Source organism: Cebus imitator, unplaced genomic scaffold (assembly GCF_001604975.1).
Source record: "Cebus imitator isolate Cc_AM_T3 unplaced genomic scaffold, Cebus_imitator-1.0 Scaffold18, whole genome shotgun sequence".
NCBI classification, from domain to species: Eukaryota; Metazoa; Chordata; class Mammalia; order Primates; family Cebidae; genus Cebus; species Cebus imitator.
In genome coordinates this window covers 3,978,525-4,000,205 of record NW_016107333.1, presented here as the reverse complement: position 1 = coordinate 4,000,205, position 21,681 = coordinate 3,978,525, and the positions used below count along the sequence as shown (strand labels likewise).

The window sequence follows — 21,681 nt, the reverse complement described above, 5'->3', positions numbered from 1 at the left end:
TTTGGAGGGATATTTCTATAAATGTTATGGAGCTGGGTTCTAAGATAGAAAGTTACTTGGAAATAGTTTGGTCCTTTTGAGACTTACTTTTAAGCTCTGTTAGGCAGGACCAGATTAGTCTATGGCTAATAATGCCTCGCTGCTGAAGCACACTACCCATCTTAATACTCCACCTGGTGCACTGTGAATTAATCAGGTTTTTCTACCATAACCTGTGGGAATACAAGCTATTCCTGGCCCTCTGTGAGTTCTGGGATCGCCTTCTCTTCCTTCTCCTAGGCAGCTTCTTTCTGCAGCTGTGGTTAGTTTCCTCACATGTTTGTGGTTGTCAGTACTGGAGACTGGAAGGCGGCCCTCTGTAGATCTCTGTGCAGCTAGCGCTCTGCCGTGGTCCCCTGCGGTGGCTCTGTGAACTCTAGCTGCGTTGGTCTGCGTGAACTCCCAGCTCTGTCTCTCCCCTTCTCTGAGGCCTGGAAACTCTCCAGGGGGATAGTTGGGCTCATTACATGTGTTGTCCTCCCATAGGGATCACTGTCTTGTGCTGCCTGATGTCAGGTGTCTAAAAAACATTGTTTTGTTCTTCTTTTTTTAAACTTTCAGGGCTAGGGAGGATGTAAATCCAGTCCTTGTTATCCCATTTTGGCCCAGAGTACAAGTCCAGCAGTATATGACACTTTTTAAACTATAGTTTCTTATTCTTTATTCCTGGTGGATAGTAATGCAATTAACTTTTGTGTATTGATCTTATATTTAACAACTTTGCTCTATCACATATCAGACATCAGTCAGAACATTGTTAATTGTTGCAATAACAAACCTAAAATTTCAAGGACTTTCAGTGACAAATGTTTATTTTTCACTCATGGTTCGTTCATGACTGGCCCTCAGAAGCTCAGCTGTACACCTTCTTTATTTCAGGACTTAGGCTGAAGGAGCAGTGCTTCATGGTCCATGCCTGTCTCATGGTACAGAGAAGAGACCACATAATGCTATAAATCCTAAAACTTCTCCTCTGAAGTGCACATGTTACTTGCATTCATGGTTTATTGACCACACACAGTCACATGGCCAAGCGTGAGGTCTATGGTAGGCGGAGGGGTGAGATCAGCAGTGATGTGTTGGAGCCGGCCCATACAGGTTCATGGGCACTGATGGTGCACATCTCTTCCTGTCACTGCATTTAGTGGCATCATCTTGACCATAACAAATGTTCAATGTGCCTATGGTCATATTTACTATTTATTTTTTGTTTCTGTTTTTCTTTTTCCACCCATCCCAGCTTCTAGCTGTGGTCATATTGATCTTACTAATTCATAGAAATCCTGGATTCTGTAAAGTGATCTTATATTTCAGGTTCTGTAATGTAAGTGAAGTTTATCATGCACATTGTAAAGCAAACAAAATGTGATCTCATATGGCATTATCCAGATTTCTTGCCAGGACTAGTTTATGGTTCACAGAATCTTTTAAAGAACACCTTGTTGCTTTTTTTTTAATTATTATTCAGTCTCCTTTGTCCAAGAAAGGAGAGAATTTTACCCCTTTGACTTGTCCTCCAAATAAGTTTCCTTCAAGGTCCTAGTCTTCTGAATATTTTCTGTACCCTCCCAGGGTAATCTTATTCACACCATGGATTAATTACTGCACATAGATTTGATGACTCTCTTTCGAAATTTTCCCTATTGCTAACTTCGTTACTGGACTTCAGACATGTAAGTTCAATCTGGACATCACTGCCGTGTCCCACAGGCATCTCAGATTCAATCAGAACTCAGCCCTTTGCACCTCGCCTCTCTTACCAGTCTTTCTGCCTCTAATATTGTTTCTCTCTTCCTTCTGCTCCCCCGTCCCCATTATTGTCCAACACACTGTGGCAAGCATAATCTTTCTGATACTCAAAAATCAGCCTGTCTTATGTTTTGCTGCTGCCTGTCTTCTTACTCTTTATATTCTAGCAGTATCATGTTCCACTTCCCTGAATGTCCCATGTTTACCCATGTTTTTGCATGTGCTCTTATTTCCTTCTGTATGGAATACCCTCTCCCTCTCTGACTATGCAAGGAAAACATCCCCCGAGGCTTGGTTCAGGCATCATCTCCTTTGTGAGTCCTCCCTCCGACTCAGACATGGTCAGCCCTCCTTCCTGCGTTCACTCTCTGCTTTGCATGTACCTCCACCATAGTACTTAGCTTTTCTCAGTCTGCCCATTCTCTGCATGTCTGTCTCCCCTGTGGACCAGACTCCTCCGGAGCAATGAGCTATGCCTTGTCTCTGCATCCTGGACTTAATATCTGGCACCTGCTAGGTACTTCATAAATATTTGATGAGGGAGCAAATGAACAAAGAAAATCATACTCAGAATCTATGTTCATAGCAAAAGTATTTTTGCATAATAAAGAAGAAGAAGCTAATTAAAACTACAACAGAAAGCATTTCTCCCACATCAGAAGGCTCCCTGTGAGCAGAGTAGGGAGAAGTGGATGACTCTCAGCCATTTCCCACAACACCCCAGTTTTATAGAGGCTAGCGTTCACATTGGTCCTGCCGTGATCAACAGCCTGATGAACCCTGACAAGACTAAGATAAACTGCTTGTCCTCCAGTAGAATAAATATTTCAAATAAAGTCAACCCAAGAAAGTCAGGCCAAACAGCTATTGATTGCTAAAAGCCTGAACTCAAGCCCAATGAATATTCCAAAGTTCACCTCCATGCTGCTTGCCTAAATGGTGATCAATATGCAATTACTGCCCCCTCTAAACGTGTCTTACACTGCCTACCTGAAGAAGGGTTTTGCTTTTAATACCTTTTGTTTGTTGAATTTGCTTAGGCAGGAAAAAAAGAGAGGCTTGGCTAAGCCAGAGTCTTTTGAATTGTATTTCAAACAGTTCTGTGTTATTTGTGAAATGGTTTGAGCGTATGCTGAGTGGTAACTGAAGGTGCCCTATTCTGTGACCGCCATTCATTCTCAGAGGCCTTTTCCTGAGTGACTAAACAATACAGATATTGTATCTCAATTTTCTAAATTTTGCTCACATGATTATCTGCCCTAGTCATGACCTTTATAAATTCAAGCTTGTAAGATGCTAAAGTCCAGCTGCAGTGAAAACAAGTTTCTGTTAGAATTTTCATCTTAATACAAAAAATCCCTTCCCACTGAGTTCGGAGCCTTGTTTACCTGGCTCCTGATATTTAAGATTTCATATTTCCCTCAAATAGGCCTTTTTCATACCATTGCCGTAGTTAGAACCTCTGGTCATTTCTCATTTTTGTTGTTGCCGGAATCTACTAACTGTCCTCCCTTACCCCCAAGCGCTGTCATTCCCGTCCCTTCTTCACACTGCTGCCAGATTAAGCCTTCTGAAATGTGTCTGTCCAGGGCCCTCCCTTGTCTGAAATTCTCGTGCCCTCTCAGCATGTACAGGATGGAGCCTGGGTTCCCTGTGGAGCCTGTCATGAGCATGTTCCTCCCAGCCTCTCCTCAGTCGTCGTGCACCGCTGGCCATTTGGAACTACTTCTCGTTCCCTGGCGGGCACGCTCCTATGCTCTGCACACACCTTTGCAGGTGCTGTACACCCACCACTGCCACCAGTGTTGTCGCTCTTCCGTCTCTGCCTGGCAATACTCATTCCTTAGACTCAGTGCAAAAGTCACCTGCCATTTGACACCTTCAGGACTTCTCCCAGATAAGGCAAATTATCTCCTCTTCTCACCGCCTTGGACTTGATTTCCATTGCTTCAGGCTTTTGAAATCATAGTTTTTGTTTACCTCTTCTTAAATTGCTTAAAGACAAGGGCCATACAATTCCTAGCTGAGTATAATGCCGGCTGCATAAAGACATATGCTCAATGGTATATGCCTTCTTTTTCTTTGAAACTCAACAGTTGGATTGAAGGTCATTTGTAAGTATCTTTGGATTGTTTTGATTGAGCCACAAGGGAAGTGAAGATAGGAATAGGTTAGCATGAAGTAGGACGGCAGCTCTCTCTGTTTGCCCAGGATTGAGGAGTCCTGGGATGTAGCTGCTCTCCTTTCCTCCACGATTGGGACCCAGTCCTGGCTGGCTAGTCTGACCCAGGATAGCACTCTTTGTGACCAGTAGCACTTTAATAGTGCAGCGTTTTAATAGTGTTGTGTCTACAAAAGACTGTCCAAAGGGGATATTATTTCTGATTCCTTTTCTTTGGCTTTCACATGGGAAATTGCATGAAGGCTCCGGGTTATTACCCCATTTTTTTTTTTTTTTTTTTTGATGGAATCTCACTTTGTCGCCTAGGCTGGAGTGCAATGACGCTGTCTCAGCTCAGTCCAACCTCTGCCTCACAGTTCAAGCAATTCTCCTGCCTCAGCCTCCCAAGTAGCTGGGATTACAGGCGCCCACCACCACACCTGGCTAATTTTTGTACTACCCCATTTTTTATGAGTCTTGCTTTCTTTGCAAGACCAGTCACCTCCCTTCAGCTGTTTAATTCTCCCTTATCTTTGGTCTCCGCATCACCATTGGCTTTTCTTAAAAATAGTAATTGAAAAAAATCTTGACCTGCCTTCCCTCTCAAGCTGATGGGGTTCCTCCTCCAGGATTTACTAAGGCATAACCTATACTCACCCCTCTTATTTTCTCACCTCCTTTTACTTTTCAACCCACTTCTGCCCTACCTCTGCTTTCTGGAAGGTTGCTAGTTGCTTCCTGATAGTGGAATCTGGTGGTCTTTTCTTTTTTTTATATATTTATTTTTATTTTATTAGAGACGGGGTTTCACTATGTTGGCCAGGCTGGTCTCGAACTCCTGACCTCAAGTGATCTGCCCACCTCGGCCTCCCAAAGTGTTGGGATTACAGGTGTGAGCCACTGTGCCCAGCTGGTGGTCTTTTCTTTTGCTTTTTGACAGACTGGAATCTCTTCAGAAACTGTCTCCTTCCTCTGACCAAAGTATTCCCTGTTGTGTGCCCACTCAACTTATTCTTATGTTACCTACTTATTTGTTTGTTTACTTTAAATATTCACATATGTATTATTCTTTCCCCACAATCTCCCAAATACATGTAATCTGTCGCTCTCACTGTAATGTAACACTTGACAGTCTCAGAACCAACATGTTGAATTGCATCTCCTCTACTTCTGGAATCACTTCCTCACTTGGATGCCTTCTCATGGCCTTCCATGCAGCCCACGTTTCCCTCCCTGATTGAAGCTGGGAACACTCTGCTCCTTGGTCTGCCTCAAACACAGTCTCCCGTCTGCAGCTCATTTCTATTTCAGGACCTCTGTGCTTGCTGTTCCTCTGCCTTCAATGTTGTCTTGCCCCTAAAATTACATGACTGATTCATCTTATCACTCAGTTCTCAACACAGTGTTACTCCTTAGGAGGCTTTCCTAAATAACCGAATCTAAGAGATCCACGCGTCATTCTTTCACATGGCATTGTTTTATTTCTTTGACACTAACCGTTATCAGGTGTCTTGATTTCTCTTTGTCTCCTGCAGTGAGAATGTAAACTGCTTGAAAACTGGGACCCAGTCTTTCCCAGTCACATGAGAGATATCCAGTAAATATTTGTAGATTGAGTAAACACATGGGGAAAATTATATGCTGATTTACTTTTCTCTGATCCTTTCATATTACTTTGGTCTCCCCAGATTTAGCTTTTTATTTTTGGAAGCAGAACCCATTTTTTACTCTTTTCTCTTGTGCCTACCACAATACTAAGTAGGTGCCCAGTAAATATTACCTATTGGTTTGGTTGGTTTATTTACCAGCTGTAGCAAGATAGGAAATGACTGACTTGCTCCTCTCAACTTCAGAGTATTTGAAAAAATAATTGAAGATCATAGAAAAATCATACTCCCTAGGGAAGTATCTGCAAGAACAGCAGCCAGTGGCACTAGTATTCTATGACCTTTCACTTCAAGAGGGAAACATCACCTTTTTTTTTTTTTTTCATGATAATAGCTTATCTTTTTAAATTCTACATGTTCAGTATGGAAAAACAAGACACTGAAAAAGGGAAAATAAGATGCAGAAAAAGCATTTGACAAAATCCAACATTGTTTTATACCAATAGTTCAACTAGGAATCGAAGAGAACTTCTTCAACCATTGATAAAGATCTTCTACAAAAAAACCCAGAGCTAACATCATACTTGATGGTGAAAGAGGAGATGCTTTCCCCCTAAGATCAGCAACAAGACAAGGATGTTCACCCTCGTCACTGCTATTGGGCCTTGTACTGGAGGTTCTAGCCAGGACAGTTAGGCAATACAATGAAATAAAAGACATCTAAATTGGAAAGGAAGAAGTAAGCTATCTATTTGCAGATAACATACTGCATAGAGAAAATCCTAAGGAATCTACTAAAAGATTACTAGAACTAGCAAACGAGTTTAGCAAGGTTGCAAGAAATAAAACCAGTTGTATTTCTGTAGGCTTGCAGTGAGCAATCCCAAAATGAAACTAAGGAAACAATGTTTACAGAAGCGTTGTTCATAATAGCCAAAGGGTGGAAACAAACCAAGTGTCCCTCAGCTGATAAATGGACAGACTGTGGCATGTGTTATTCGGCAATAAGAAGTAATAAAGTACTGACACATGCTACAACGTGGATGAACCTTGAAAACATTATGCCAAGTGAAAGAGGCTAGTCATAAGAGAACACATACTATATGGTAAACACTTACATGAAGAGTCTAGAATAGGCAAATCTAAAAGACAGTGGAGCTCAGTGGTTGCTTAGGGCTGGGATGGGATGAAGAAGGCAGTGGGTGATAGCTAAAGAGTATGTGGTTTCTTCTCTGGATAATGAAAATGTTTTATAGTTGTGGTGGTAACTGACATACCTGTGAATATACTAAAACCCATTGACTTGTACATTTTAAAGGGTGGGACTTGTATAGTATGTGAATTGTCTCAATAAATCTGTTAAAGAAAAAAGAATAACAAAATGTCTATAATCTCAACACCCTGAAATAATCTCCTAGAATTTTAATGTCTTTCTTTCTAGTCATTTTTAATGTGTGTTTTTCATGTGTAATTGTGGTAATGCTTCATAAAGAATTTTGAGTATTGCCTTTTGTGTTTATCATTTGGACCATAAGAATTTGTCCACCGTATTATAGACATCTTACCCTAATTGTTAACAAGTATGTTGTATTTTCATTTAGATATATAATGAGTACTGCAGTGAATACACTTTTTTTTTTTAAGCACTAGAACTTCCCCATGAAATACCTTATCTGAAACCTCTTTTGTTCACAGAGAAAAGAAGATCTCCCGGAGCAGTGCCCTGAAAGTGCTGGACCATGCCATGATTGGCCCCGAAGGCACAGACAACTGCCACAAGTTTGTTGACATTCTTGGCTTACGAACCATCTTTCCCCTTTTTATGAAATCTCCCAGGAAGATCAAGAAAGTGGGAACCACTGAGAAGGAACACGAAGGTAGGATTCACTGGCGGAGTCAGCCTAATTTAGGTGCATTAGGAGAAACAGGGAAACGCAAACTACTTTGAAAGGCTCTGATGTGTTTGGGGAGTAGAAAGAAAGAGTGCTGCCTTTTTTTTCTCTTCTATCTTCTATTTTTCATGAATGAGAAAGAGACCCCAGGTCACTGATAGCCTTTGTTGCAGCAGTTCTCTGCGTGTTTGAATCCTGGTGGTTCCATTTCCTTCTGGACTGTTAATAAGTCTGTGTGTGAGGGTTTTGTTTTCTTCACTATAATTTGTAGCGAGGTGTCTCTCTGATGGAAGACCCTTTTGAAAAGAGTAATGAGGTGGCAACACATGTCACCTCCAGAGTGGTGCTTTCATGTATTTCTGTACTAAAGTATGATTCAGCCAACATCAGGAATTGCCGAAATAAACTATTTACAGCCCGGATTCCTCTTTTTATGTTTCTCCTCCCTGATGGTGCATACTCCCAGCAAAATGCTGCCATGAATCGTGACGCTGTAACCAGAGTAGTTACTGCTAGGCCAGTCTCTTCTGCTGTTGTCTAGTGGCCTGCTGCAGCCCTCCCCCCAATAAATAGCCACAGTGCAATCTGGAAGGCCAGGGATTTATGATCATTGACAGTTGTGCTGGAGGCTGGCAGACGCTTCCACCAGGGAATTTACATGGTTGTATGGTGATTTTAAAGTGTGGGTGGCAGGCGGTGGGGAGCGAGGAGGCAGAGAGGGGGAAGGCTGAGCTGACTAGCTCATTTGGTTGTCTTCTTAGAAGCAGCATTCGTCCCATGGTTCAGGTGGCTTTTTGTCAGTGCTTGGTAGAATTGGCATGGGTATCTGCAGGGTCTTTTGCATTCCTCACCCTCATAGATGAAAGCTTGGGAACTCCCACCTCTCTGTCTTCCAATTAACTTGGCTGAGTCTCTCCCAACTTGGAGTGGCGACAGGGAAGGTGGTGTGACCCGTCTTCAGTGGCTACCTTCAGTGATATCTTCTCTGATCAAATCAACTCTCCAGAGACAACAGGAAATCTGACTGGAACAGAGGAGGAACTGACCTTGTAGATACTGTGGCCTAGAGACCTGAGAACAAGTAGAGACTCCAGTTTAACTCATTTTGACCAGACACTTCTGTAAATATGTTAACCCCATGCTAGATTTTCCCCACTGAAAATTCGGCAGCATGAGTCCCTGGGAGAGGGAATAGGGGCAGGTCTTGGGGATCTAGGAGATAAACTTCAGACAGTCACCATTCATTGAAAGCCTGCCACCTTCCTGGCCCGGCTGCACTATTTGCTATCATATTTAAAACTCATTACCTATGAAGTACTGGTGGCATCCTTACTTTTTTTGTTTTTAGGGGAGATTAACCAAGAAAGCAACCAAGCTGTGGCTTCTACAACTAACTAACTGTGTGACTGTGGCACCTTTGCTTAACTTCCCTGCACTGCACTTTCCTTTCTGGTCTGTAAGATGAGGGACGTAGTCTAGTGAACTAGAAGCTGTGATATCTGCGCCTTCGGATTCTAAGGCACAGGCCCTTGTTGTCAAGGTTGCCTGCGATCCAGAAAGCTCCTCAGGGTCTCTGCTGTGGCTGACCTGCTGAGTTCCACTGAAAAACCCGAGGCTGCATGTTGAGTGTGCTGGAAGAGAGTGTGAAGGAAAACAGCGCTTAACAGGCTCCTGCTCTGTGTGCATGGCACTGAGAAGAGGAGGAAGTGACAGATTCAGTGAGCAGCTGCTTTTCTTCAGAAAAATGTGCCCAGTGGCGTGCTTACCAGTACATTTGCTTTGGAGTACCCGCATTAGGAATTTGATGACATTATGTTAGTGAGGGCAATGGCTTGGTAAGACGCCTCCTAGAAGGCATGTTTGGACTGTAATGCTGGGGAGGATGAGCTCTGCATCCTGAGTGGACCAGCACTCAGAGAGCAGAGGTGAACCCCAAGTAGAAAGCACAGCCCTATACTCCTGCCGCCACCCCTACAAGCTGCTGCCATGCTGCAAACCAGCCTTCAGCCAGGAATGGCAGAGTAAGAATGGAGGCAGAGCAGAGCAGGCACATTGTGCAGGGTTTCTTTGTCCTGTCCTCTGGGTAAGACTGTGCTCTTGGTTGCCCTCTGTGTGCAGCCCTTCTCACGTAAGTGTGCCAGATTGGTGTGCTAAACTAGAGCACAGTGGCCCCAAACCATCAGGAATACTGGTGAGCATATCCAGCTCATTCCTGTCCCCGGGCTTCCACCATGCTCTTCACTCCATGAGCAGTGATTTTCTCTGACCTGTCTGCCTGGCTATCTTTTAGTCATCCTTGGTCCTTAGTTTTTCTTTCTTTTTTTTTTGAGACAGAGTCTCACTCTGTTGCCCAGACTGGAGTGCCGTGGTGCGATCTCAGCTCGCTGCAGCCTCCGCTTCCCAGGTTCAAGCGATTCTCCTGCCTCAGCTTCCAGAGTAGCTGGGCCTACAGGCGCCCACCACCACACCTGGTTAATTTTTGTATTTTTAGTAGAGATGAAGTTTCGCCATGTTGGCCAAGCTGGTCTCAAACTCCTGACCTCAAGTGATCCACCCACCTTGGCCTCCCAAAGTGCTGGGATTATAGACATGAGCCACCGTGCCTGGCCTGGTCCTTAGTTTTGATGTCACTTTCTCAGGGAAGCATGTCATGAACTGCTAGACTAGGATAGAAGCTTCTGTTCAGTGGACTCTTGGTGTCAGAACTCTGTCTTCATAGCCCTTGAAATTATGGAACCAGTGGCCTTGTCACCTCTAGGCCCCATTGCCTGGTTCCATGGTGCTTGGCATGTGGTAGATGCACAGTAAATGCTTCTTGACTGTGTGAATGAACAGCCATTTCCCTGAAAGACTGCCTGCTCATTGAGGACAAGCATGGGTTTGGGGCTTTCCTCAGAAACCTACAAGGTTGAAATCCATACAGTTGATTTTGATTCAGATTGATGGTTGTCAGTCTGTCATACACCTGCAGTGAATGGTCTTTCACCCAGCTTGTTTGGAAGCTAAAATGAGTGTGTTGTCAGCCCTAAGTTTTACTCTGTCACATTGGCCTGGAGATAATGGCAGAAGCCCCACTTTAGAGCCACACCCTTAAGAGCTTTGCTGTACACAGACCTTCCTTATAGGCGAGGCCACCCTGTGACAAGCACCTGGGGTAGCCCAGCTCCCAGGTAAGCACTGAGGCCTGGGAATCAGCTCTCCAATCCAGAAGCTCTAGAGAGCTACCCCACACTCTTCCCTTTCTTTCTTGTCAAGCTTCAGGGGCTTGTCACTGTTGTCCACAAGAGCACCAGGATGGCTAACTAGTAGAAAGGAGAGTTTTGTTGACAATATGAGTTTGTGAACTAGGAACAGACAGTCTGTGGCATGTACCAAAGGTGCTCTGTCTTCAAAAAGCGAAAGGGCGACTTGGGTTTTAGGCCCCACAAGTTCTGTATTGGACAGTAGAGTCATGCACATTCAGCAGTTTTTTTGGGGAAAAGCTATACATATTTATGAAGGGAGGCAAGTACATGCACAGTGGGCAAACACATCCGTGTTCCCTCTGGGGCAGGGTTTTAGCGTTAAAATGAGATCGGATTTGGCTCTTTATGCCAAAAGGTGAACTATAAGACACAAGTTTGTATACAGTCTCCCTGAGCTGATTGAAACTGGCTGGAAGTCTGCAGTTGCTTATCGGAAAAGAATGTTTGCAAGGCCAGTCCTCTCTCCAATCAGACTTAAGAGGGGTCTGATAATTTGCCTGATATTCTTAGGGAGTTTCTCAGGAGTATGTTTTGTGTATGTAGCCATGGGAATTCAGGAAGTTGCTATGCTAGCTGAGCCCTGAACCCTCCACCTGTAGGAAACCTTAGGGTCCATCTTAGTTGATAAAGGGGTATCTGTTTTGGTCTCTCAGATGATGTCACACATCCCGGTTTGCCTCTTGAAGGCCATCCTGGTCCAGTCTTAGCCCCTGTCACCTCTTAGGGCCTCCCTTGACTCCCAAAGTCGCAGTACAGCCTGATGTGGCACAGACGGATCTGCTGCTTATCAGCTGTGCCATCTTGGGCAAATTCCTAAGCTCCCTGGACCGCACTTGCCACATCTGTAAAATAATGAGGCTAGAATCACCATGAAGGGTGTTTGCGAGAGTCAGATGAGATGACATGTACATGCTTAGCATAGGCCCCAGAATAAAGCAGGCACTAAGAGACCTTAAACTGCCTCCACTTCTGCCCACCCTGGCTTTAGTCACATATACCGATGGAGGTGGCCAGGCAGAGAGAATGCCCACACCTCTGCTGTGGGAGGGCCAGGAGGGTAGGTTGGTTTTACTGGCCTGCGGTCTAATTGCTTCATGATAACTGTGGGCAAATGGGCAAATTCGTTCTTGATAGGAATGTCAGGAGTCATGCTATGCTAAGTAGTGAGTGACATAAAAACAGCTGTGTTCCCAAGCCAGCAGAAGGGCTTGAAAAAAGTGAACTTCTAGATTAAGGTGACTCTAAAGGAGGGGAGTAAAAGCAAAACTGCCCTTGTAACCTAGAATGCTGGTAATTTAGTTCCTCTTTTGTGACTTGGGGTGGGGAAGGGAAAGAATTATTATAATTGAAATCCATTCAGGTTTGCATAATAAAACCTTCAGAAATAGATCAGGGGAGGCACTAAGCTTGTGGGATGGATTGGAAAGAAATGATTTTCCCTTGGGTTCAATAGCATGATTGGCTGCCTCCTTGGTTTTAAAAGAATAGCACGGTATATATTGTCTCCTTGGTATTCGCTGCTTCAGAATAGGAGGGAAGAAGAAAAGAGGTGGGATCCAGAAATGGCATCTGACCTTTACGTCTTGTCTCTTTTTAAAATTCTTATTAAAATAGGTCCAGTTTTCCTTGTATTGCTTCATTAGGTATGTGAGTTATTGAGCTTGTAGCAGTTCTAGTTAATTGTGCTGTTTTAACACAGTTCCCCTGGAGGCTGTTAAAAGCTTTAAGCGGGTGAGCTACCGAGCAGCATGTAGGTGTGTGGTGTGCATGCTAGGTATATACACGCATTTTTACCTTTTCAGCAGTGACAGCAGTTGATAACAGGTCAGTGCTTTAAAGAATACTTTTCTGTCATCAGCAAAGAATTGTAAGTGATTCAGCTGGACTCCACATGTCAGGAAGCATACAGCTGCCATGTGTATCTTCCTAACAGCGAGGAAGTCAGATCAGAGCTCCCATGCCACCTCCTAGGGTTAGAAGAAGGAAATGGCAAAACCTTTCCTGCAGTCAGAAAAGAAGAGAATTTAGCCAACACAGACAAAAAGAAACATTTTTAAAAGTCTTCATGGTGGGCTATAATGACATGGCATTGTTTGAGGCCAACTTTTATTGGGGCTCCTGCTAGGTTCAAAGTATAACAAAGACCTAGTATGTGACAGGTCCAGTGGGGACAAGGAACAGAACACAGTGCTGGTCCTGGGTGAGGCTGCTCTTCCTAGTATTCCATCTCCCGATCCCTTTCCTCTGCCTGTCCCTCAAGCATTCGTTTTTAAATGGATTGGCAGTGTCTTCCCCTATTTCTCTCTTTTTTCTTCCATGCATTCTCCTTGGGTAATCTCATCTACTCCTGCAGCTTTACCCTTCATCTGTCTGCCATTAACTCACAAATCTTCAACTCGCTCCCAAGCTCTGGGCTAATAATCAGCAGATAGCACCAGATCTTCGAACTCAGCTTGTTCAAAGCCATATCCATTCCTTCACTGCTGCCGTCTTTTCTGCACCAGCCTCCTCGCCACCACCCACTGTAGAAATCAACATACCATCCTTAACTCTAATATTCCACACGTGAAATTGATCATCAGTCCATGAATTCATCTTAGAATATCTCTTGAACCAGTCTTTTTCATTGAGTCTTTGCGCCATCACCTCTCCTGAACTTGACTGCAACCTTAGTAAGTCTCTCTGCTTTAGTCTTCCAATTCTCATGTTCTCTCAAAGTTACCACCCAGGTAGGAGAGACATTCCCAGCCCTCAACAAATTTACAGTTTGAAGAAGGAGGAAAATAGACATGGGGGGAAAAGCAATTTTATAAATATTTACCACAAAACTTTATTGCAATTACAGAGACATACTAGACAAGAATATTTCATTGTTAAAGGAAACACAAGAACAGAAATGCTTACAGAGGAAGACACTTCTGGTGGGAGGGAGATGACGTTACAGACTGAAACAAAGGGCATTAGAATTTCACCCAGCACGGTCATTTGTTATTCCCCACATTCAGCACCTGCAGGAGTGTCTTTACACATCTGATCATGTTTGAGCCCTACTGCAGCCCCCCAAGCATGGTGTTATTTTTCATTCTGAAGATGGGGTAATTGTCAGACTCACGAAATCATGGCTTCAGGTCATACAGTGGGTAAGTGGCTACATTGGGAGTCAGACTCCTCCTCTGCTCCTGATCACAAATGTCACACTCATTTCACAAAGTCATTGCCATTGGTATTTGCTGTCATGGGTCCAGTCTAGCCTACTCTTCTCTTAATTGCTGATAGTCAAGAGTCCTTGATTAGAAGACCTTGGTGCTTTGACAAGTCATCATAGTGGTAGAGACTCTTATCTTTTCAAATTACAGATGTTATTAGGGGCAGATGGCAAAATAACTTGATGAAATTGTTGTTTGGCATTTTTACTGCCTATCTAATTTTGCCTGTCATAGTGCCTGGTGCATGGTAGATGCTCAGTAAATATTGAGTGAATGAATAAATGAATTTATTTAACACCTTTGTATCGTGTACTGGCTATAATCAACATGAGACACATGGTGGTACTTAAGGGCACTGTGGAAGTCAGAGTGTTGTTAATGAGTGTACCAATTTATGGTTCTACCGTCAGGCTGCTTTGCATCTGTCCTGTAGTAATTTTCAATACATCTTTTTTTATCTTTAAGATCAGAATTAATACGTACCTTCTTGGGTTAAAATTAAGTGAAGTGACTTATGCAAATCTAACACAATGTCGGGCGTGTCTTAGTCTATTTTGTGTTGCTGTAACAGAATACCCAAGACTGAGTAATGTATAAAGAAAAGTAGTTCATTTGGCTCACAATTCTGGAGGCTAGGAAGTCCAAGATCAGGCAGCCCACCTGGTGAGGGCCTCATGTTGCGTCAGCTCACAGTGAAAGGCAAAAAGGGAAATGATTGTGTGCAAAGAGCAAGCATAAGAGACAGCCTTGCTTTATACCAACCTTCTCACAGTAACTAATCTAGTCCAGCAAGAGCAAGAACTCATTCATTCCCAGCAGACTACATTAATCCCTTTGTGAGGGTAGATCTCGCATGACCCAGATGCCTTTTAAAGGTCTCACCACCTCTCAACACCATTACACTGACAGTTAAATTTCAACATGAGTTTTGGTGGGGATAAACCACATCCAGACCATAACGGGTGGATTGATAAATGTTTGTTTAGATAATTTATTACTGACTGCAGACATCACACTATAATAAATGTTCCATTAGTGGTTGAAGAACCCCAGAGAAAGGAGTATCCATAGGGCTTCTGGGAAGGCTTAAGAGATGAGATAATATTTGAATACTCTGAAGGAAAAATAGTATTTCATTCTTGTGCCAGTGAAGGAAATGGCAGAGGAGACAGTGGGCACAAGGCATTTGTAGGTAGTTATTGTGATATGGATGGTGAAGAACATGGGCTTTGGATTAAGACAGGACTTAGTTGGTGTCCTGGTTCTGTCATTTACTGGCTGTGCGACTTTGGGAAAGTTGCCTAACCTCTCTGAGCCTGTAATTTCTTCTGTTGTAAAATTCAGATACTCTTAGGATCTATCTCGTAAGGGTGACAAGTGAAGATTAAATGAAATAATACAGATCAAGTTCTTAGCATAGACCCTGTTTCATTAGTATTAGTGGCTGGAGTGAAGATGGGTTTCTAGTTCATATTCCTCCTCCTTCTATGTTGGTAATGTTAAAAGTACTTGCCAGAAGAAATTCTTTTCCTTCCTGAATCTACCAATCCTAGAGGTGGGCTGTAAATGTGCCAGTTCTATGTGGAATACAAGTAAAAATCTTCCCAGATAGGATATGCAAAGGAATCTCGGGTCCATATTTCTTCTCTGTCCAACTGATAAACAGAGGATTCAGAGTCTGCCCCCACCACCCCTATGCCCGTACTCGTATTCTCCAAGCTTGACAATCAGAGTTGGTTATAGTGGTCAGAACAACGAGCCAGTGAAGAGTGAACAGTATTTAATTTTAAGAATGGCATTAAGCCATGTGCTAGCAGCAGTTTATGTTAAATAAGGATGAAAATGTCTTGCTGTTATTTTTTGTTGCTATTTGAAAACCTTATAATTGAATAGTTTCTGGATCAATTCCTTTTCTTTCCCTCCAGCTGCTTGTCTTATTCCTGACCACGGATGACAAAATGCAGGGATGCTGAAATAAACAATGTGTTTGGATTTGGGGTTCCTTTCATCAGGCTTGAGGGGATGATTTTGAGTGGTGCACATCTGGTTTGTTAACTGGTTCAAGTCTTATTAAGGATTTACCCACAGGTCTTTCCCAAGTAGAGCACAGCATAGCTGTTTGCCATTGAAGAAGACAGTGAGACAGGATGAATTTGCCATTCTGGAAGCAACTCTTCCCTTTCAAGGGAGTGGGGAAAACATTAATGGTCACCTCACATTTATTGGGCATCTATCTAGTAAGCCTCAGGGCTTTACAGGTGTTCATCAGTACCTTTATGAAGTCGGCATTTCTGTCTTCTTTTTACAAGTGAGTATCAGAGAATGTCAGTTACCAAAATACCACATTAGTAACAGAGCAAAATTTGAGCTTAGGTCTACTTCTAAAGCTTCTTCCAACACCAGGGTGGCTCCAGTGGTCTTCTTGGTTGGTAATACAGAGGTAGCACAGAGTCATGGAAGGCAGATTGCTTTTGTAGGCACATAGGCCCGGTTTCAAACCCAGCTTGATCTGCAAGCTAGCTGGTGGCCTTGGGCAAGTTATTTCTTCTCTCTGGACCTTGAATTCCTCTTCAGTCAAATAAGCCTGATAAAACCTTTCTTAGAATGTTTTGTGATGAATAATGATTATGAGTGTCTGACATAGTCTCTAGCAGGTCAGCATTCAATATAGTGATATGGTTATTGCACATTTGCCGTCTTTCAAAAATAGAATGGGTTCCTACCTCTTCCAGTTTCATGTTTACATGTAGGTTGCAAACCTCTTTCCTTTTGTGGGTGTGAAGCCCAGCTGTGACCTGGGACTTTATATGTGGACAGGCTGGGTCATAGCAGGAGCTTCCTGGGAAATGGACAGCCACTATTTTTCATGATGGCATGTTACCCTGAACCCTCAGTCATGACCCTGGTTATGCTAGCCCTTTTAAAATTCATTGCTTCTTCAGATAGGTACCAGACTCTTCTGTTTCAGTTTGAAGCTCCCATTCTAGACTGCCCTTGCAGAGGGTCTATTTCTATGGCTAAATGCCTCAAAGGTAGGTCAGTGAGGCTTTATTCATTCTTGTATTAAACAAACCACTAGTCCCTGCTTTGTGTCAGACTTGGTGCTCACACAGCCCAGCTAGAGAGACATAGAAACCGGCATTTCTATTGTGAGGTAAAAATGTAAGGTGAATGAGCTGACAGCTCAGCTAGGGAGACAGACACAGAAACCTGCATTTATGTTACAAGGTAAAGATGTGGAAGTAGGAGGCACTGTGAGAACACAGAGGAGGGCCTCCCCATGGTAGTGAGAGAACTGGTGATTAGAAACAGCCCTACCCTAGGTACATGGCCCCCTGAGCCAAACCTTTGGTAAAAGTTAGCCAGGTAAAGGAATGTCAATGGAAAAAGCAGCATGTATTTAAAAAAAGTTGGGAGAGACAAACTGCAGTGAGCCTTAAACCTAGCTGACCATCAGAATCATCTGGCATTTCACTGAAAATATTGGAGACATGTTCCCAGTTTCTGATTCCAGCAGTCTGTATAAGGTCAATGAATCTGTGTTTTCCCCAAGTTCCACAGGAGCATCCTCTGAGACCAGTCTGGTACCAGTCCTTGCTGAGGAGAGTATGGAGATTAGATAGTTAAGCAGAAGCCAGACCTGGAAGGACCTGTAGAGCCGTTGCAAGGATTGGCTTGTTTAATCTCTGGACAGTATTGAGGACAGCACTGGTGCCCTAGTACCTAGTAAGCATTCACTAGGTGTTAGTAGTCATTGCTGTTAGGCTAGTTATTTTAACTATGCTGCGCTAACAGAGGACTGTCCTGAAGTTTTACAGGTCATAGGAATAGTACTAATTTTAGTTATTTTGACTGTTTCAGCTAATTAGCCCAAATTCAGTTTTGATATTGAGGGCTTGGTCGGGGAGGACAAAGGAGAAACATTTATCACCCGTTTTTCTTTTGTGTTTTTCACTGAGCCAGGTAGACACTTAGCTCTTTAGGGGCTGCATTACCAGAATTCTTCTTTTAGAAATAGAATTTTCCATTGATGCTTTGTTATTGTGTCAGTATGACTCTGTTTTCATTTATAATCTTGATGAAATTTTATAGAAATAGTTTAGGGTGTAGTATATCTCTTTTATAGATAAAAACAAATGCTAGCAATGTGGAAACACAAGTAGAGAAATAGCCAGATGTCTTTAGTTATTTCTCCTTTTGTAGGTGGTGCCAAATTGGGGAAATAACTTAGGAACCAGGCAGTTATTAACTATGGGCTCTGGTTTATTAAAATTGAACACTTAATCTTTACTGGGATATGCCTCCTAATGTTGCCATTTGGGGGCTTTTTTTGTTCATAGTCCGCTAATAGGCTTTTAAATATATTAGCTCATTTCACCTAATCCTCACAATAACCCTGTGAGCAGTGTATTATTACCCATGCTTTATAGATAAGAACACAAAGGCCCAGAGAGTTTGTCATTTTCTGAAGGTCACACAGCTAGTACCTGGCCTTCCTAGGAACTGAACCTAGGATTTTCCTGCAGCTTCCAAAAACTGAATCACAAGGAGTGCTCTTCTGTTTTTGGTTTTAGTTTTTTAAATCATCAGTTAAGGTTGCTAACCTGTAGTGGGACTAATTTAAACTGTTCGGTGTCTTTTCTCTTCAGTTTCTTTAAGCTGTCTGTAGTCCTGGCTCCAATGCTGCGTGAATAACCTTCATCTCTCAATCGCAAACGTTTTGCCCTCCCTCACTTTGTTTGCTTCTTCTTGGCCTTCAGACCTTAAGATATCTCTACCCCCTATATCCACTCTCCTCACTGCCATCCGTACCTGATGCCCAGCACTGCTCAACCTTCAGCTTCTGTTCCTAACCATTCCCTGCCTGGCTACCTTGCAAAGTTGCGTGCCTTTAGGTAAATGTTTCCCTTAGCATTCCAGCCTTTCCCCCAATTGGCCTCCTCTTAAGAATGAGACATAAATCTGTAGTTTCCACCCTGACTGATCAGTATCACCTGAAGAGCTTTGACAAAATACATGTCCCTCCTCCAGCAATTCTGAGGACTGGGGCTCCAAGCATCTATATTTTTTAAAAGCCCCAGATCCTTCTATAAAATAAGAATAATGAAAGAAAAAAGGGTGGGAGGGTGGCAGCTCTGGATTCTGTTGCCCGGCTAGTGTTGAGAGCCACTGGCCAGAATTCTCACAGCACAAGCCTTGGTAAGCACCCCTTTTACTTTCTCTCTGTGCCACTAGAAGATTGTTGACATGATGGGTCTTTGGGGAAGGCGTGTTAAACACAGCTTTGTTGCTTTATCTGAGTATGAATAGAATAAACTAATGTAGAAAATTTTTAAATTGTGAAAAAAGATGAAGGTAAAGTAAAATCACCCCCAATCCTACCACCCAGAGTTAATTACTGAAAACATCATGGACGCCATCCATTCAAACACCATGTTAGGGACAGTGTGTGTGTGCGTGTAATTTTGTATAAATGGAATCAGATGGATATACTGTTTTTACTCACTGTACCTTGGGCATTTTTTAGCAGGGGTGGGCCTTTTACAGTTAGGAGCTAGACTCTATATTTTTAGAAGGCAGGATAAATTTCAGGTAAAATGATTAGGTTGTGGAGGTGATAGCAGTTTGGAGAGGTGAGCTGAGCTGGACTGGGCTTAGATGGTGACATTGGCTCTTCTTTTTTTTTTTTTTGAGATGGAGTTCTGCTGTTGCAATGGCGCCATCTCTGCTCACCGCAACCTCTACCTCCCAGGTTCAAGTGAGTCTTCTGCCTCAGCCTCCCAAGTAGCTGGGACTACAGGCATGTACCACCATGCCCAGATAATTTTTGTATTTTAATAGAGGCAGTGTTTCACTATGTTGGTCAGGCTGGTCTTGAACTCCTGACCTTAGATGATCCGCCCACCTTGGCCTCCCAAAGTACAGGTATTGATCGACTTACGACCTATGCAACTTACAACCATTTGACTTTACGACCCACAATCGCTAGCCACGACTGCTCCGCGTCTGGCAGCGCAAACATTGCCCAGCTGGGCGTACGACAGTGCGGACCAGCTTCTGGCAGCACTACCATCTCCGCGTGCACCATTTCAACTGTATATATAGCCTACTCAGCTTACGACCAAATCGTGTTATGACTGGTCCCAATCGTGGTCGTAAGTCGAGCACTAGCTGTACTGGGATTACAAGCGTGAGCCACCACACCTGGCCAACACTTGCTCTTCTAAGTGTTGTGAATGTGTTGTGACTTCAGGGTAGTAAGGCAATGAGTTGCAGACTGAAGCCTAATGCATCCAGTTTCGTTTGGTTATAGCATAAGAGGGGAAGTGAAGATGCCTTTCACATGATATGTATTTTTTAATGTGTGAATACTTGAATGTGTTAGACATGTTGGCATCTGACAGAAGATATAATGTGGAAGGGAGTAAACTGAAAATAAACTTGTATACATTTCACTGCTCATAAAGAGTACAATTACGTGTGTGAGATGTTTGTTAGTGTCTACCTTCCTGGACTCTTGTAATATTGGATGTGATTTTTATATGCAGCAGCCTGCAGGTTGCTGGGGAAATGCTCTGTGTATTTAATCATCTTGCAGTCTTACTCGTTTGTTTTTTTTATGGTAAGAAAATGTTGTTGGCTTGCTTTTGTAGCCAGATTGATTTTGCTTGTGGGTGTCCAGATGCTGATGAGTTGTAATTAGCATAAGAAGGAGGTTGAAAAGATGTTGAACATTGTTTCCAGGTAGCCAAACAAAGGATCCCCAAACAGAAATTATTCTCAAGTATCAGATTCAGGAGAAGCAGCCCTTTTCTCTTTCAGGAGCAGTCTATTAAAGGATGCTTATGTTAGGCTGGGTAGGTCACCACTGCGGATGGGGCTGTAGAAAACTTGCTGGGAACTGGTCCTGGGGGTGATTTTCTGCTGCAGAACATCTCTCTTTGTGAGAGGAGTAAATTTAAATCACTTGGGTAGTCCAGTAGAAAGTAGCCCTGGGCTGGGTTCAGAGGACTTGGGTTTGTGCTGCTATAACTCTTGTGCTTGGGCTCTGTGACTTGAGTGTCATTTGTTCTCTCTGAACCTTAGTTTCCTCACCTTTAAGATGGAGACAGTACTTCACAGTATGTGAGACTTGGATAAGATAATGTATGAGAAAGTGCTTCATGTACTATAAAATTACGCACACGAATGACAGGGTACTGTTGTGATGCGTATTACATTCATTGTTTTTTCTCTGTTACTTCTACATTCCTTATACTTTTTCTGAGTAACACTTTTCTTCCTTGTCCCTGGCTCCAAAGTAGAAAGAAAATCATGGTTAATTTGGTCCCTATTTGCTGCAGGGTTATCATAAAATAAATTAAGCATGTCATTTTGATAATCACTTAAAAAAAAAAAAGCCTTCAGCTTTCTTAAAGGTATTGATTACTAATAAATCATTTCTATGTTAAGTATGCCTGCTAGCTGGCAAACTTCTGGAATAACACTGTTTGCTAGCCCAGTTAACAGGCTGATTTTCCTGATGACGTGTCATCTGGTCTGAGGCTACTATAGATACTGATGATGGCAATAGTGTGATAGTGTCTCACATTATTGAGTATTTGCTGTGTTTCAGTGTATACATGATGTCATTATCTCTAACATCAAATCCGTGTGGGTTATCATTAGCCAGCTTTATTACTGAGAAAACAGCCCCAGAGAAGTTAAGTACGTTTTCAAATGCTGCAGACAGTTTAATGTCTGCTAGGACCCCCCTGCTGCCCCCAAAGCCCATGTTCTTCT

The 21,681-nt window shown here is 43.0% G+C and overlaps 1 protein-coding gene across 1 annotated transcript in view; it reads left to right on the top strand.

Moving 5' to 3' along the window:
* CTNNBL1 (catenin beta like 1) overlaps positions 1-21,681 on the top strand; it is a 177,788-nt gene that overhangs the window by 99,675 nt on the left and 56,432 nt on the right. The window contains exon 11 of the mRNA XM_017512250.2: positions 7,252-7,433. Within this exon, the coding sequence (XP_017367739.1) occupies positions 7,252-7,433 (182 nt within the window). The remainder of the gene's footprint in view (positions 1-7,251; positions 7,434-21,681) is intronic.